This window comes from Telopea speciosissima, chromosome 4 (genome assembly GCF_018873765.1).
Source record: "Telopea speciosissima isolate NSW1024214 ecotype Mountain lineage chromosome 4, Tspe_v1, whole genome shotgun sequence".
Classification (NCBI taxonomy): domain Eukaryota; kingdom Viridiplantae; phylum Streptophyta; class Magnoliopsida; order Proteales; family Proteaceae; genus Telopea; species Telopea speciosissima.
In genome coordinates, this window is record NC_057919.1 from 67,094,598 (window position 1) to 67,111,023 (window position 16,426).

At 41.2% G+C, this 16,426-nt stretch overlaps 1 protein-coding gene across 5 annotated transcripts in view; it reads right to left on the bottom strand.

The window, feature by feature from the left end:
- Positions 1–16,426, bottom strand: part of LOC122658407 (serine/threonine-protein phosphatase 4 regulatory subunit 3A-like) — a 78,087-nt gene that overhangs the window by 35,254 nt on the left and 26,407 nt on the right. For 4 of the 5 annotated variants that reach the window (XR_006332437.1, XM_043853354.1, XM_043853352.1 and 1 more), the window contains exons 8-14: positions 14,859–14,918; positions 12,706–12,805; positions 12,513–12,590; positions 11,787–11,854; positions 11,575–11,643; positions 11,364–11,441; positions 11,148–11,243 (exon numbers count right to left, since the gene is read on the bottom strand). Coding sequence is in view for 4 of the 5 variants with exons in the window: in XM_043853354.1 (XP_043709289.1) it covers positions 11,148–11,243; positions 11,364–11,441; positions 11,575–11,643; positions 11,787–11,854; positions 12,513–12,590; positions 12,706–12,805; positions 14,859–14,918 (549 nt within the window). In the remaining variant the exon portion in view is untranslated. Of the gene's footprint in view, positions 1–4,899; positions 5,020–11,147; positions 11,244–11,363; positions 11,442–11,574; positions 11,644–11,786; positions 11,855–12,512; positions 12,591–12,705; positions 12,806–14,858; positions 14,919–16,426 lie in introns of those variants that run through there. The other variant, XM_043853355.1, reaches the window with a different exon arrangement.

The following is a 16,426-nucleotide window of genomic DNA, read 5'->3' on the forward strand; positions in this document are numbered from 1 at the left end:
GTTTGTTCAACCGAGCTGCTTTGAAGGTAGACCAGTTGCTCTCTGCCCAGCTGAGATTGTAAGGCCTGAAGCTGAATTGTGGGGCAACACCTTGATTGGTCATTTCTTGGGAAAGAGACCTGATTTCTATATTGTGAAGGCCACTCTGTCCAAAGCATGGAAATGTGTTGGGAACATTGAGTTCTTATTCCTTGAATTGGGGTACATTGTCATTAAGTTTTCTGTTGAGGTTGTTAAGATCAAAGTCCTTGATGGTGGTATGTGGTTTGTTCAGCGCCGACCTCTTGTCTTGCGACCCTGGTCTTCAATGTTGAACTTGGCTCCTGTTTCTTATTCTTCCTTGCCAATTTGAGTTAACTTGCCTAACCTCCCATTCCATTTGTGGAGTGAGAAGGCGCTGAGCATTATCGGTAGCCTGATTGGAACCCCCCTCTATACTGATAAATGGACTCAATCTAAGAACCGTTTGTCGTTTACTAGACTGTGTATCGAGGTCTCGGCAGCATCGAGGTTGATTCGCTCTGTCGAAGTCATGAAAGAAGGTGGTGGTTCTTTCTCTCAGGAAGTGGTCTACAACTGGATTCCTACTAGGTGATTTTCTTGTTTTCAGTTTGGCCATTGTGAAAATCAATGCTCCATGCCTAACCAGTCAGTGAACAAGGAGTCTTGCTTGAAACCGGTGGGTGCAGCTCCCGACCTTGGGGCTGGGATTCATAGGGTGGGCAACAGGTGGCATAGAAAGGGAAAAGATTCTCTCCCGGATGACAGTCCTGGTACTGTTGCGGATGCATTGGTGTTTTCGGTATATTTCAGTAAATTTCGGTATATTTCGTTAAACAATGTGTATTTAACTATTTATACATCAGGGTCCGACCGTATACTGTCAATCAAGGGTGCAAACCCAAAACACCACTTTGAGTTCATTTTTCTTTTGCCAATATGAAGGTTTAAATGTGTTTATTTAGCTTAAATAAGGGTGTACATGAAGTATCAGGCCTTAATATGGCCAAAAACCCACCGAGATGGAGTATCGAAATATAGCAGAAAAAATACCATATTTCGCCGAAATTTTGGAATATTTCGGAAATTTCGACCAGCCCGAAATGGGAGATGAGACGAAATTTCGAACTATGGTGGCTACTGCAGTAGAAGGTATTCAGCCTAGCGCTGCTGCTACTGTTGAGGCAGCCCAGATGTCAGAATGGGTTTTGGTGGTGGACTTATCATCAAATTGGTCTATGTCTAAGAAGGTGTCGGGTTGTGAAGGTGGTAACTCCCCTAATACATGTTTACTTCTTGGTTCTAACACTGAAGTGGAGAGTTCTTCGAGACAATCCTTGCTAGCCACTAATGGCTGTGTTGGGGACAGAGAAAATGTGCCAACTGAGCATACTGGGCAGCATTGCCGTCGCAGTACTCGGCTTAAAAATTCGAGATCTAGTAAGATGGGGGCAAATGAGGTGGCTAGCCTTTCTAACTCCACCATGGTTGATCATGTGACAGAAGTTTCTGATGAAGTGTCCATTGATCCTCCCTTTCCATTGGGAGAACCTGGGTACAGTCATAATCAAAGCGGGCGCTGAGTGATTCCTCCCATTCCTCCCTCTAATCCTAATGGGAAGAATGTCAAATTTATATACAGGTGATTGGTTGTTTGGTCTGATTATGTCCTTTGTTCCTATTTGCAAGGTTTCCCTTCAACTTGATTAAGCTGTAGGTTAATCTGTTGTTTTGTTGTGGAGCTTTCTCCTTGTATTCTTCCTTGTTCTCCCCCCCCCCTACCTTTTTTTTAGGGGGGGAGAGGGGAGAGTTTCCTTATGTTTCGTTAATATATTTGTCATTCATCCAACAAAAATTTAAAATCTTTATCATGTTAACTCAAGTCTTAAATCAACTCAACTCAGCCATATCCCAACTAAATGGGGCCAAAAACATGGATATTTTTTTCTCCAATCAGCTCTATTCAAAGACATACTTGTTACTAGTCCTAAGATATGCATATCCCTCTCCTAGGGTCATTTTAGGCCCACCCCTGACTTTTTTAGCTCCTCTAATCTGAATCATATCACTGCTTCTAACAAGAACAGTCAAAGGCTTCCGTTGTACGTGTCTGTGCCTACTCAAACCAAATTCTCTCAGCTTATCGTGCATCGGAGCAACTCCTAAATTAGCCTTCACTTGTTCATGCCATGTTTTATATTTTCTTGTTTTTCTTGGCAAGTCTCAGCGGGATCTCGAAAATATCTTGGTCTTGTGAAGTCTCGAGATGAGACGGTAGGCAATACAGGATTTGTGCAAGATCTCGGTATCTCACCAAGATCTTATGGTATATCTCAATCTCGACCAAACCAAACTATAATAAAGGCACCCTCTCGACGAGATTTTGACCTTAACACGAAATCTCGCCTCTCTCTGTCTGCTGTGAAGGAAAAACACTTGGAGATGAGGGTTTTGGTGCTTTTAGTTGGCAAACCCCACCTCAACTGAAGATTAAAGCTTAGAGATTAAGATGAAGCTTCAACATCAAGAGAGGGAGCTGCATTGCATCTCAAGAACAGCATAATATGTCATGGCCAGCGTTTGTAATTCAACTAGAGCAGAGATTGATTTGACTACAACCACATGGTCGTTTTGATGATCCGGCCCGACACTTGTGTCGGTACTAGCTACTCGCAAATGGTAGGACTTGTTACACACTTGTATTTGTTGAATCTATGTCTCTTTCCAAGTTTCTAACAATTATTAACAAACCGTCAAACCATCACCATGCATGATTATGAATATGATGCCTTATGCTTAAATGGTTTATGGTTTGATGTTTTTTAATTCCTAATGCTTAGTTAAGTTGTTATACACCTCTACTTTAATTATATGTGTTCTAAATATTGTGTGGAATAGCCTAAGGTAGAGCTCACGTACACCGTAGACTACCAACCTAGGGTTCAAAGTCAAAAGTACCATTTTGGTTTTGAATTTGTAAAAACTAATGTTCCCATTGTATTTAGAAGGCCTAAAATAGGGAGGATGTCAAGTCTCACGACCTATCTTGGCCATATGGCCACCAAACCCACCAACGAGTCAAGACGGATACCATTTTGGGTTTGAATTTGTAAAATCTAATGTTTCCATTGTGTTTAGAAGGCCTAAAATAGGGAGGATATCAAGTCTCACGACCTATCTTGGCCATATGGCCACCGAAACCCACCAACGAGTCAAGACAGTGGAAAATACACCAACTCACCAAGATCTCGGCAGAACTCGATTTTGTGGCCTGGCGAAACTAGGGGCAAAACCGAGACCTAAAACCTTGTTACCCAACATCCAGCTCCGGACATCATTGCTGGTTCTCTAATTGTCCTATAAAATTTACCTTGTATTATTTAAGGAATAAATCGATCACAAAACACACCTCTCCACTTCATCCATCCTTTTCTAATTCTTTGTGCAACATCATCCTCTCTTTTTTCCTTTAAACAACATTTTGAACCAAACTTTGCCAATGTTTTTTGCTGCCGGTTCCAAGCCCAGACAAACTGACAAAGGAGGAGGGTTGGTGTGTCAGGTCGGCAGTCAGCATTATGAAAACTTTCACCATACCTTTTTGCACGGATCCTAGACCTTTATTATCAAGTCTCAAACAAGTGAACTTTTTAATCACTAAAATAAAAGTTCAAATGACAGAGAAGCTGTATGAAAAAGAAACATGCTTGGCAGCTAGATGAAGGGTTCCCAAGCCCTCCTATACAAAAAGCATATCACATGATCAGTCATCATATAAAAAATAAACCCCACTGATCCCCGATATAAGAAATGCCTAAACCTTTGAATTCAGAATAGGAAAAAGCCCACTCTTTCACCCTTCTAATAACCTTAAAAGATGGGACCGCATAATTAACAAATACTCTTATCATTTCTTGCTCTCAACATGCTCTAGACTGTAGCCCCAGGAATCAGCATCCACAATCTTTTATCCCTTCTCTGCATACCTTGAGATGCCTTGTCAAGGCAGAGAGAAGATATTCTGATATATCCAAGCAACCCATCAAGAAATCAGAACCTCCTCCCAAAATTCTTGAGAAGGGCAATAATATAATAAGGGAACTGCAGTTTCATGCTAAGGTTTCCCAACTATGGGAGAGAGGCTGCGCGGGGGGGGGGGGGGGGCGCACAAGACCAATTCTTGAAATTTTTTGGTCATTTCTAGTCTTCCCTTGAATAACTATGCAAATTAACATAGTGCAGGGTTTAAACAACATTTTGAACAATTCAACCATCTAGGCCAGCTCAACTTGATAACCAACAGGGCCATCATACCCAAATACTTGGGAATTGTCAGCAAGATGGCCAAATGGAGAATGATTAGTGAGAATGGACCCACCTCCCCCTACCATTATCAAACTTGGGTGTAGTACATGAAACCCAGGGGCTACGAGCATTGGTGCAGCGATCCAAGATCAGAAGGTTAATCACTTCATGTTTACTGTGGCCCCATTGGTGTAATGCATTCAAATACCATGGAGAATCAAAGCTCTTCTCGTCCATCATGCCACACAAAAATTGCTACCAAAAAAAAAGTGTGGGATGACTTGGAGAAAACTATGTCCATGCTTCAAAGGAACATCTTGTTCACTGGGAAGCTGAGATGAAACAATAGACTAGTGGATCCTTTAGCTAGAGATGAGCAAACAAGTGAGATTCATAGATTGGGCCCTATCCAATAGAGTGGTGTACAGATAAGCATATCTTTGTTTTACTTCTGCTCATATATGGTATTACCATACAGGTTAGCATAGAATAGAATCTGTTATCACCAAGAGAAAAAAAAATGTTTCTTAAAAGAATAGGGCCATGCTAAATCAAATAACACAACAACGTAATTCAATCCGATAATTCCAGTTCCCAACACCAAGTATTTTATATGGTTGTCCATGAGAATATATCACAGCAAAGACCTTTTAATGCACAATTAAGGATGACTGTATGATACAGATTGGAGGAGTTAAAGGTGCACGGGGCAGCCTAATATGACATTTGGAGAAATGAGAAAATATATCTGTGTAGAAACAGATTTGAATTAGGTTAATGCTTGGATGATTAGTTCATCCCAAGCACATTGTATTTATAACTATAATGAAATAGTAAAAATAATTACATAAGCAATGTGGGATTAAACCACATAAGAAACTAACAAATAATAAAGGAAAAAAGTCCAGAATACCCCCACGGTATTCTGGCCCAATATAACTAACACTCCCTCTCAAGTTGGAGCATATATATCATGCATGCCCAACTTGACTAAGATAGGATGAAACAGCTTGCTACTCAATCCCTTAGTGAACACATCAGCTAGCTGATCAGAAGACTTCACAAAGGGAACACAAATGAGGCCAGTTTCAAGCTTCTCCTTGATGAAATGTCGGTAAACCTCCACATGTTTCGTGCGATCATGCTGGACAAGGCTATGAGCAATACTAATAGCCACTTTATTGTCACAATGAAGCATCATTGGAAGATGGACAGCAACACCAATATCCTGCAATAAGTCAATAACCCTCTAAGCCACAGAAGTTCACAAATTCCTTGTGCCATTGCACGGAATTCGACTTCAGCACTAGACCTTGCCACAACATTCTACTTTTTGCTCCACCAAGTGACAAGGTTTCCACCCACAAAGGAACAGTAGCCAGAGATAGATTTCCTGTCAGGAGAACCAGCCCAATCGGCATCAGTATAGGCTTCAACCTTCAAGTGACCATTGGCAGATAGAAGAATTCCCTTTCCTGGAGCAGACTTCAAGTACCTCAAAATACGACGGACCGCGTCCATATGAGAGGAATATAGATCGTGCATGAACGGACTCACCAAACTCATAGCAACTGCAATATCAGGGCGTGTGTGGGAAAGGTAGATTAGTTTGCCTACGAACCGCTGACAGGCACCCTTATCAACCGGCACACCCTCTTTTTCCCTAAGTTTCGTAGTAGCTTCCATAGGAGTATCTGAAGGATGACAGCCAAGTAGCCCTATCTCAGTCAATAGATCAAGGACATATTTTCTTTGAGAAAGAAAAATGCCCTTTGAAGATCGAGCAACTTCTATCCCTAGAAAATATTTTAGGGGACCAAGATCTTTGACCTCAAACTCATGGCCAAGAAGAATTTTCAAATCCCTAATTGCAGCATCATCATTACCAGTGATCAAAATATCATCCACATAGACTACGAGAAAAGTAACCTTGTCACCAAGTCGTCTGATAAACAAAGTGTGATCAGCACTGCTCTGCGTGTAACCTGCTGAAATCATAGCCTTATGAAATCTGACAAACCAGGCCCTGGGTGACTGCTTCAAGCCATAAAGGGCACGCTTCAATTTACACACCTTGCCCTTAGTCCTGTCATCAGAGAAACCAGGTGGAATGTCCACATATACCTCCTCCTCAAGCTCCCCATGGAGAAAGGCATTTTTGACATCTAACTGCTGAAGACCCCACCCAAGATTTGCAGCACAAGATAATAACACCCTAACAGTGTTGAGCTTTGCCACTGGTGCAAAGGTCTCCGATAGTCAACTCCATAAGTCCGAGTAAACCCTTTGCAACCAAACGTGCCTTGTACTGTCCACCGAACCATCCGCCTTCGTTTAACTACGAAGACCCATCTACACCACTGGTTTTTTCCCTGGAGGAAGAGCCACAAGATCCCACGTATTATTTTTGTGTAGTGCTCTCATTTCTTCCAACATTCTTGTCTTCCACTTTCCATCTCAGAATGCTTCCCGCCAATTTCTAGGAACCGAAACAGAGGAAAGAGAAGATACAAATGCACGAAAAGAGGGAGAAAGAGAGTTAAACGAAACAAAATGAGATATGGGATGTAAAGTGCAAGTCCTAGTACCTTTGCGAAGTGCAATAGGTAGGTCGGAAGGATTACCAGGAGATGTAGGATCTGTGTCTGGAGCCGGCAATTGGATGCGTACTAGTGCTATAGTGGGATGCAACTGCCCTCTTGTGGACCTTCCCCTTGTATAGGTGATCATGTTGGAGTTGTCAATTCTCTTCTGAAATTCACCAATAGTTCTCTGGACCGGAGTTTGCTCCCCCTGAGTAGGAATATTAACAACACTATTTTCTATGGTCTCCCCCTGTAAAGGATTCCCATTAGGTGAGGGAGGAACAGCCAGAGGTTGTTGGGAGGTCTCCAAAGTAGGATGGGCAGCATCCAAGGGTGGATGGGAAGCATCCAAAAAGGGTTGGACAACAGCCGTGGGTGGTAAAGAGGGCTGGGAAGCCAGAGGCTCCTCAGGTAGAGGAATCTCGAAAGCCACATCTTCACCAGCACTCTCCCCCTGAAGAGGTGGCGAAGAATAATAAGAAAGGGACTCATGGAAAACAGCATCCATGCTAACCATGGTACGGCGGGAAGGGGGATGGTAACATTTATATTCTTTCTGGGTTGGAGAATAACCCAAGAAAATACAACGGAGTCCTCGAGGTTCAAGTTTGCTGGGAGATTTAGTGTCTCGAGCATAACACACACAACCAAACACCTTGGGAGGCACAATAAAGGAGGAATTACCAATTAAAACATCAGAGGGGCTACGGGAGTAAAGTACCCAAGATGGCAACCTATTGATGAGATAGGCTGCCGTGATAACCGCATCCCCCCAATATTGAGACGGGACATTCCTCGCAAACATTAAGGCTCTGGCCATTTCTAACAAGTGGCGGTTTTTCCTTTCTGCCACACCATTCTGGGCAGAGGTATCAACACAACTAATCTGATCATTGATGCCATAGTCAGCCAAATATTTTTGAAATTGTGATTCTTTATACTCTGTTCCATTATCACTTCTCAATATTTTGAGAGTAGCCTGGAACTGAGTTTGGACCATTTTATGAAAGTGTTGAAAGCATGAAAAAACTTGATTTTTGGTGTGCAAGAGATAAACCCATGTGTTCCTAGAATGACAATCAATGAAAGTTACAAACCACCGATGGCCAGAAATAGAGGGTTTCCGATTAGGGCCCCAAACATCAGAATGCACCAACTCAAAACAAGAAGAACTTCTTTTATTTGAAATAGGATAATTTGAACGTGTCTGTTTGGCCAGAACACACGCCTCACAAAAAAAGTCATCCTTAGTATGTAGGGTGACCAAACTAGGAAATAAATGTGCTAAAATTCCTAAAGGGGGGTGACCTAACCGAGAGTGCCACTGGTAGAGTTCAGAAGAGACCATGGAGTTCTGGTGCAGTGGAGAAGGTAATGGTGGCAGAGAGAAGCGACCATCATCAAGCAGGTACAGCCCACCGTGCACTTTACCCAATCCAATCGTCTTCCCAGAGGCCAGATCCTGAAACACACAATGAGAAGGAAAGAAAGTAACTTTGCAATTAAGATCACGAGTAATACTACTAATGGAAAGAGGGTTAGTAGTAAAATTAGGAATGTGCAAAACAGAAGTTAAGGGAAGGGAGGAGGTGCAGTTGATGATTCTCTTTCCAGAGATAGATGAAAGAGAACCATCAGCTACCTTGACCTTGTCCTTCCCAGAAGTAGGAGAGTATCGATGAAACAAACTAGAGGAACCGGTCATATGATCTGTAGCCCCAGAATCTATGATCTAAGGATGGGAGGCTACAGAAGCACAATGACCGCCAAAAGGAATACCTGACCGGGCAAAGTGTGAACCTGAATGAGCGGAAGAATTGGCAGTAGCTGATGTAGTAGAGGCAGCAGCAGCGGAAGACCTCAGCATACGTCGGAATGCCTGTAGCTCATCCTGGGATAGACCAGGGTCAGTAGTAGGGTCTGTAGTAATAGTCTCAGTCTGATGGGCCTTGGGCTTTGTCTTGGTCTTGGTCTTGGCAGCCCGTTTTGCTTCAAAGTCAGCTAGTTTCCCATGAAGTTTCCAGCACCTCTCCTTTGTGTGATATGGTTTGTGACAGTGCTCACAAACAACAATCCCTGTAGTAGAATCACCAAGAGAAGCAGTGCCAATGGGTGGAGTAATGGGGGCAGCAGCCTTGAGAGCAGATCTGTCAGTAATAGGAGGATGTAACATGGCAGCCCTATGGTTCTCCTCAAAAGAAACCAATGCATAAGCTTGTTCAAGTGTGGGAAAAGGTATATGGCCCAACACTTGAACACGAATGGGATCATACTCCATATTCAAACCAGCTAAAAAATCGTAGACTCTGATCTTGTCCACATGTTTCTTATAAGAGGCAATATCAGCAACTGTAGAGGGGTGAAAATCAGAGTAATGATCCAACTGTTGCCATAGGCTGCAGAGAGAAGCATAGTAGTCCGAAACAGAAAGGTCTCCCTGAGTAGTGTGAAGGACCTTCTTTCGAATTTCATAAACTTGGGCATCATTGCCAAGCTGTCCGTAGGTCTCCTTGCAAGCAGCCCAAATCTGGTCGGCAGTGTCCAGAAGAAGAAAATTATGTTGTAAGGCTGAAGTCATAGAGCCTATGAGGTAGGACATGAGAACACCATTATTGGCCAGCCACTTAGTCTGATCAGGGCCTTTATCACTAGGCTTAACAATAGTGCCATCAATATGGTCAGTGAGGCCACGGCCAGCAATGGCAAAGGAGGCTGATCTAGACCACAGAAGGTAATTTGAGCCATCCAGTTTGATGGGGTTAGGTGGAAAGTTGCGATACTTTGTCTTGTGATTGCCATCATGAACAGAAGTAGCAGTAGAGTTGGTAGAGTCACCCATACCGGCAGCAGAGAAGGCCAAACAATCTTCAAGTAAAGTCCCAAACAAATAGAACCAGCAGCCAAAGAGAACCTTGATCGATTATGGTTTTTAGGGTTTTGAACAAAACCCTAAAGTGATGGAATCGATGGAGGAGCCTAGGCTGCAATAAATAATATCAAAGTGGCTGAAATACTGAGGTAGAGAAGTTCTTAATACGAGAAACACATCTGCAGAAAAATTCAGATCCAAAAAACAGGTGCAGCAGCCCAATATCGATAGAGTTAGGGTTAAAAAAACCCTGTAATGATGAGATCGATCTCAAGGTCTTCACACACCAAAAACAGATCTGTAGAAGCTGATATAGCTGTCGAAGGAGCCCTTATAAGTGAAGAAAAAACCTGCAACAAAATCAGCAACAGTGGGCAGCAATAATCCTAAGATCGATAGATGTCAGGGTTTTGAAAAAACCCTGATAATGGAGGAATCGATCTTAAGGAAGTCTTCAGTCTTGAGGAATAATTTCTGAACCAATAAAACAACAATTCTGCAGCAGCTTCTGGTCTTCAAAGAGAGGAGAGGAGCCCTTGTATCTGATGTAGAAGCAATCTCCAAGAAGGAACTGAAGAACCAATATCGCAGCAGTGTTGATTGGAGTCTATCGGACAGAATTACAAGTCATAAATGAGGTAATGGGGGCAGCAACTGGATCGCATGATTACCTCATCAGTGCTGCCCTATATGGGAATGAAGAACAAAGGAGAAGAAGGAGAGAACTAGAAGAGAAGAAGATCGAGAGAGAGAGAAGAAGAACAAAAATCGAGAAAAATTGGTGTCCCTCGTTCGAAATCTGCTCTGATACAATGTAGAAACAGATTTGAATTAGGTTAATGCTTGGATGATTAGTTCATCCCAAGCACATTGTATTTATAACTATAATGAAATAGTAAAAATAATTACATAAGCAATGTGGGATTAAACCACATAAGAAACTAACAAATAATAAAGGAAAAAAGTCCAGAATACCCCCACAGTATTCTGGCCCAATATAACTAACAATATGTGCATGGAATAAGGTTGACAACAAGTAAGCCTTTGCATAGAGTTGAATAGAGAAAGAGGATTCATGTAGCCGACCAACTCCATTTAGTTAGGATATGGATTAGTTGAGTTGAGGGCGGACCTCTGTGCAACGGCAAGGTCACTCCATTGTGACCTAGTGGTCATGGGTTTGAGTTTGGAACAGCCTCTCCACAAAGTAGAAGTAAGGCTGCATACATTATGACCCTCCCCAGACCCCCGCAGTTGCGGGAGCCTCGTGCACAGGGTATGCCTTTTTTTTATGGATTAGTTGAATTAAGTCTTTACAGAGAGCAAAAGTTGGTAAAAAAGTAAACATGTTTTAGAAAGAACAACAAAAGGACACACCAGAATATTACCAAATTCTTCTTCGACTCTGAAGAGGTGGTGGGTGATCTCATCTTTGCAAACAAATCCTGAATAAAGGCACTGTCATCCTTTAACAATGAAATTACCTATAAGAACCAGAATTCATCAGAAAAGAAAGGAAAAATTAGCAAAACAAGAACTAGAATTAGAAGCAAATCAGTGTAGCATATATCATAGCTTCAAACAATCAAGATACAAAAACTTACTACACCATTATGTGCATGGATGACAGAATTGAGATTTGCAACTGTTGCCTCATCCAATACTCTTGGCAAAATGACATCCTGAAAGGGTGATGGAGCAAGAGCAATCAGAATCACAACAGTACCCAAAATACAGAGTGAAGAAGACAGACAGACACACACACACAGAGTAAATAACCAATTAGCTCAACAGAAAAAATAACATCATGCAGACCTTTATATAACCAATTCTGTACGTCTGATGTATCTTTGACAAGACTACGGGATCTTTAATAGGAATTGCCTGCAGAAAAGGAAAAGAAAATGACACAATCAGTCAATATTTAAAGAGATAAACACATTGCCCTTCAATGGCACTGAAGATTGAAACCCACCCCAAACAAAACAAATAAACCATAAAAAGAAAATATTTTAGCAACACATTACCTCCTTAAAAACCACATGCTCCTTTAGGAAAGCACGATGATGTTGGACATGATGAATTTCAGGATCATCTGCAGGACATCGTCATCAAGAAATATTGGCTTATCATTAAATTTCCGGTCAGGGGGAAGGGGAGGGAAAGAAAAGTAAAAGATGAGGGTAAGCGCAATCGAATTGCCTATGTTCCTACTGAATAAAAATGTGCTCCTCTTTTTTTTGGACCAACCACTTTCAATGAATTGAAGTGCATTTGGCACAGAAACTACAAACATGCAAAAATCATTTTTTAGGCATTTACTTCAAATTGTGTTTGTCCATTCCCTTACTGTCTACTCACCATTTTCATCTCCTAAAAGCTTCTGATCTTACCACGACCAGTCGTGCCAATCAATTCTTATAAGTCAACTATGAAGGCCTCAGCAATAAAAAGAAAACGATTACACCCCAAAAACAGATAGTCCTCATTAAAACCCAACAAGCTTACAAGTTGGGAGTCCACCATATTATACCAAAGAGCCATTCCAGGAGAACACACCTATGCACATGCACCTTAGCACTAAATACAACCTTAGCATGACAATAAGAAAAATAATCAACCTACAACTCCAATTCATACTCCCAGATAAAGCAACAACATGTAGAACAAGACAAGGATACTTTGTATTAATAAAGAAAAGCGAATGAAGGATGAAAAAAAAAATGAGACTGACTAACAGTAAAAGAACTTACATTCCAGGGACCCAATAATATCCATGATGAGCTCATCCCCAAAAATTTTCTCAAATATCTGAGGATTGTTGAGTAAAACTGTGGGACAAGAAACCATAAGAAGTCAGTCAGCACTAGAATAAGGGTATATATAAAGTACCATAAATCAAGGGCATGAAAGTACAAAACAAATAATGAAAATAAAAGCACTGACTGATCCCCTTGACTATCTTGAATATTACGTGAAGACCCTCAATGTTTTCCAAGTCTTCACACATTCTAAACAGGTCCATCAGCTTCCTGAAGAAATCTTGCTGCATAAAAAACAATGAAAATTTCGTTTAGAAATGCTTTAATCATAAACCACTAGCAAGAAAAAAGGAGCTGGGAAAATAGAGAACCTAAATGTTAAAGCAGATGAAGAACACAATGCACCAGAACGTCAGCTCCAAAGTGGAGCGAAACATCCTTCATTTTCTTTCAAATAATATTAGTATATTTTAATCTTTTCTACCTTTGATAAATAACATTACAATTTTGCAAAAGCATAACCAATGGAATGCCTAACACCTAGTCCTCACCCATAAGCATTATAACACAAAAAAAAAATGCAGAAAGAACAAAGAAAAGCTTACTCCTTGAAGAAATGCCAAAAGAGAATGCACTTTGAGAGGAGGAACATCAACGATCTCATAAAGAATTTTATGGCAATATGTGAATTACGCATGATATCATTATATTTTATATTTTCTGTAAACATGTGAAATAAAATTTAGCCACTGTGGTAGGGTAAACATCATGCATTCCTCTCTAACATACGCAAGTGAGAGAATTCTACTAAAAAATATGAAGTTTAGTGTAACACTTAGTAAAGATTAATAACTCAACTCAGTCTTATCCCAACTAAATGGGGTCAGCTACATGGATCCTTTTTCTCCAATCAGGCCATTCAAAGCCATACTTGTTACTAATCCTAAGCTATGCATGTGTTTCCTCACCAATTCTCCTAGAGTCATTTTAGGCCTATCCCTGGCTCTTTTAGCTTCTTCAATCTGAATCAAATCACCCTTCTGTACTGGAGCATTCAAAAGCCTTTGTTGCACATGTCAATGCCACATCAAGCAACTTTCTCACAGCATATCATCTATCAGAGCTAATCATAAATTAACTCTAGTTTGCTCATTCCTTACTTTTTCTTTTTTAGTTTTACCAGTCATCCATCTAAACATCCTCATTTCAGCTACACTAAGTTTGTTTATACGTTGTTTCTTCACTCAGCTCCATAAATCATTGTTGATAGCGTAACTATCCTATAAAATTTCATTTGAGTTTTAAAAGATATGTCGTTCACACCAAACTCCGGATACACCCCTCCACTTCGTCCACTCTATTCTCATTCTTTGTGCAACATCATCCTCTATTTCTCCTTTATTTATGATTGAACCTACTCAAAATTTTCACTTTGCAGTTTTCCTCTATCATCAATTTTTACCACCATGGTTTCAGTCCTATTGTTACTAAAGCTACTAATTACCCTATTTTTGTTCTACTTATCTTAAAACCTTTTGATTCCAAGGTTGATCTCCATATTTCAAACTTTGCATTTCCCCCTACATTTGTTTGAGCACCAAAATGATATCATCAGAAAAAGGCAAACACCAAGGATTGTATCTTGAATGTCTCTAGTCGGCTCGTTAATCATTGATGTAATCCAATTGTAATTGGGAATTCACCCCCCCCCCCCCACACAGGTTTTAAACTAGTCACTGCATCATAATAAAGATCCTTGCAGTTCAAAAATAAAAAAAGAAACAAGGGCACTAGTAGAGATCCCTGCAGTTTAAATTTGTGCCTAAATAAATGCATTATAATTTCAAACAGCAAAAAACGTTCCCGACCTAAATAGTTTTAAGACTTCAAATAACCAATTATCCGAATTTCTTTCCAAAATGGAGCATTTATACCTTCTTCTTTTTTTTGGGAGGGGGGGGGTGTTGTGGAAGTTGAGAACTAAGTAAGGTCGTTTACACCTTTACTTCAGCCATGCAATATTCCATTCAAAAGGTCTGCGCACAATAACATTTTCCTTGAATCTTTACTCTAAAAAAAACAAATAAAAACTTATCATTTTCGCTGTTCTAGCAAGTACAGGGGGTTTCCATCTATGCTACACTCCTTGAGAATAAATAAATATATATCTATAACTCTATGTATACAAATATCAAAAACCAAGGCAAGAGTAACACAATATTAGGCAGATGGAAACCAAATATCAAAAAACCAAGGCAAGAGTAACACAATATTAGGCAGTCTTTAACAAGATATCCCAATTTTTCTTAGGGGCTCAAAGTTTTATAAGAAGCTTACATCATGCACTATAAGCTCTGTCACACGCATCTGGTCAGAAATACCACTCTCCACTACAGTCTGCAATATAAATTTAGCTAAATCAATAACAACATTAACATCTTTTTCAAAAAGACCCTGGAGGGGGGGAGGAAAGAGCGCAATGATTGTAACAGAAAGCAGTTATTGTCATAGTAAATATGCACATCAAACGTCATGCCAAGCATGATCGTCGCTAGGAGCAGTGAATAGCTGAGTTAATAGGAAAAAGAAAGGGTCAGCAATCAAAACAAACAACTTTATTTAAAAAAATTTCAGAAGTTCAGAACCAAGAAATCAACTATTTCAATACTTAAGTTGTTGTATAAATTATAAACTAATACCCTCCCCCCACAACCCCCCCCCCCAAAAAAAGGCTGATTTATAGACAACTAAACAGCTAATGTCAAAGACAAGAGGATAATTGATGCAGTTAAGATTGTCCAATTTGGGTCAATTGGGTCTCCGAAGACTTTATTTTGGCCCGTGGTTGGGTTCTATAGACATTGGGCTTCTTATTTTTGGGTCTATTGATGCAATGGGCCTAATTTATAAGCCCGTAAAGTGGGGGTATTGTTCAATAAACCTATCAATGAGATGTTGTTGGTTGCTTGGCTTCTCATTCGGGGAACCTCCTAACCCCCCAAACCCCAAAAAAAAACCCCCCCCCCCCCCCCCCCCCCCCCCCCCCCCCCCCCCCCCCCCCCCCCCCCCCCCCCCCCCCCCCACCCCCCCCCCCCCCCCCCCCCCCCCCCCCCCCCCCCCCCCCCCCCCCCCCCCCCCCCCCCCCCCCCCCCCCCCCCAACCCCCCCCCCCCCCCCCCCCCCCCCCCCCCCCCCCCCCCCCCCCACCCCAAAACCCCCCCCACCCCCCCCCCCCCCTTCGTCCCTCAGAAACCTTATGGATGGAAAATGTTTTGCCAAATTTTTTTTTTGTTATTTTTTTAATTTAACTTTAGAACCAGGAGGGTGTATTGTCTCTATAGTCTTGTCATCATCAATTTTTTTTTGTTTATCTATTGCTGGGGCCAAATTGATGTTTGAAAAGGATACCCGGGCCGGGACAATGAATTGGTCAACTGTTTCATCATCAGCCTTGGTCATCTGAACTAATTATAGATTCACTGTCTTATCTGTGCGCTTGGGAGCGCCTCCTGAACAAATTTATAAAGGTTTGCCATGACGTGATGGTTCCATTAGGCTGCGAATGATACCAGTCTTCCACTTGTCCAGTGAGCCTTTCTGCATAATACACGGGATTAGTAGTTTAATAGAGTGTTTGAGTTAGATTAGGATACTTAATAGCTAGAGAGAATTCTATTATGAGTTTATTTACTTTATTGAGTGTATAAGAGTGATTAGAACCTCTTTTATGAGTCAAATTAGAGATCTTTTAGGGCCGTTGGGCAAGAGGTAAGACCCAGTTTGCGGTTAATTAGCAACTAAGATCTCCTTATATATATATATATATATGTGTGTGTGTGTGTGTGTGTGTGTGTGTGTGCGCGTGTGTAATACATCCCCCATCAATTATAAATGATTTGAGTAAAT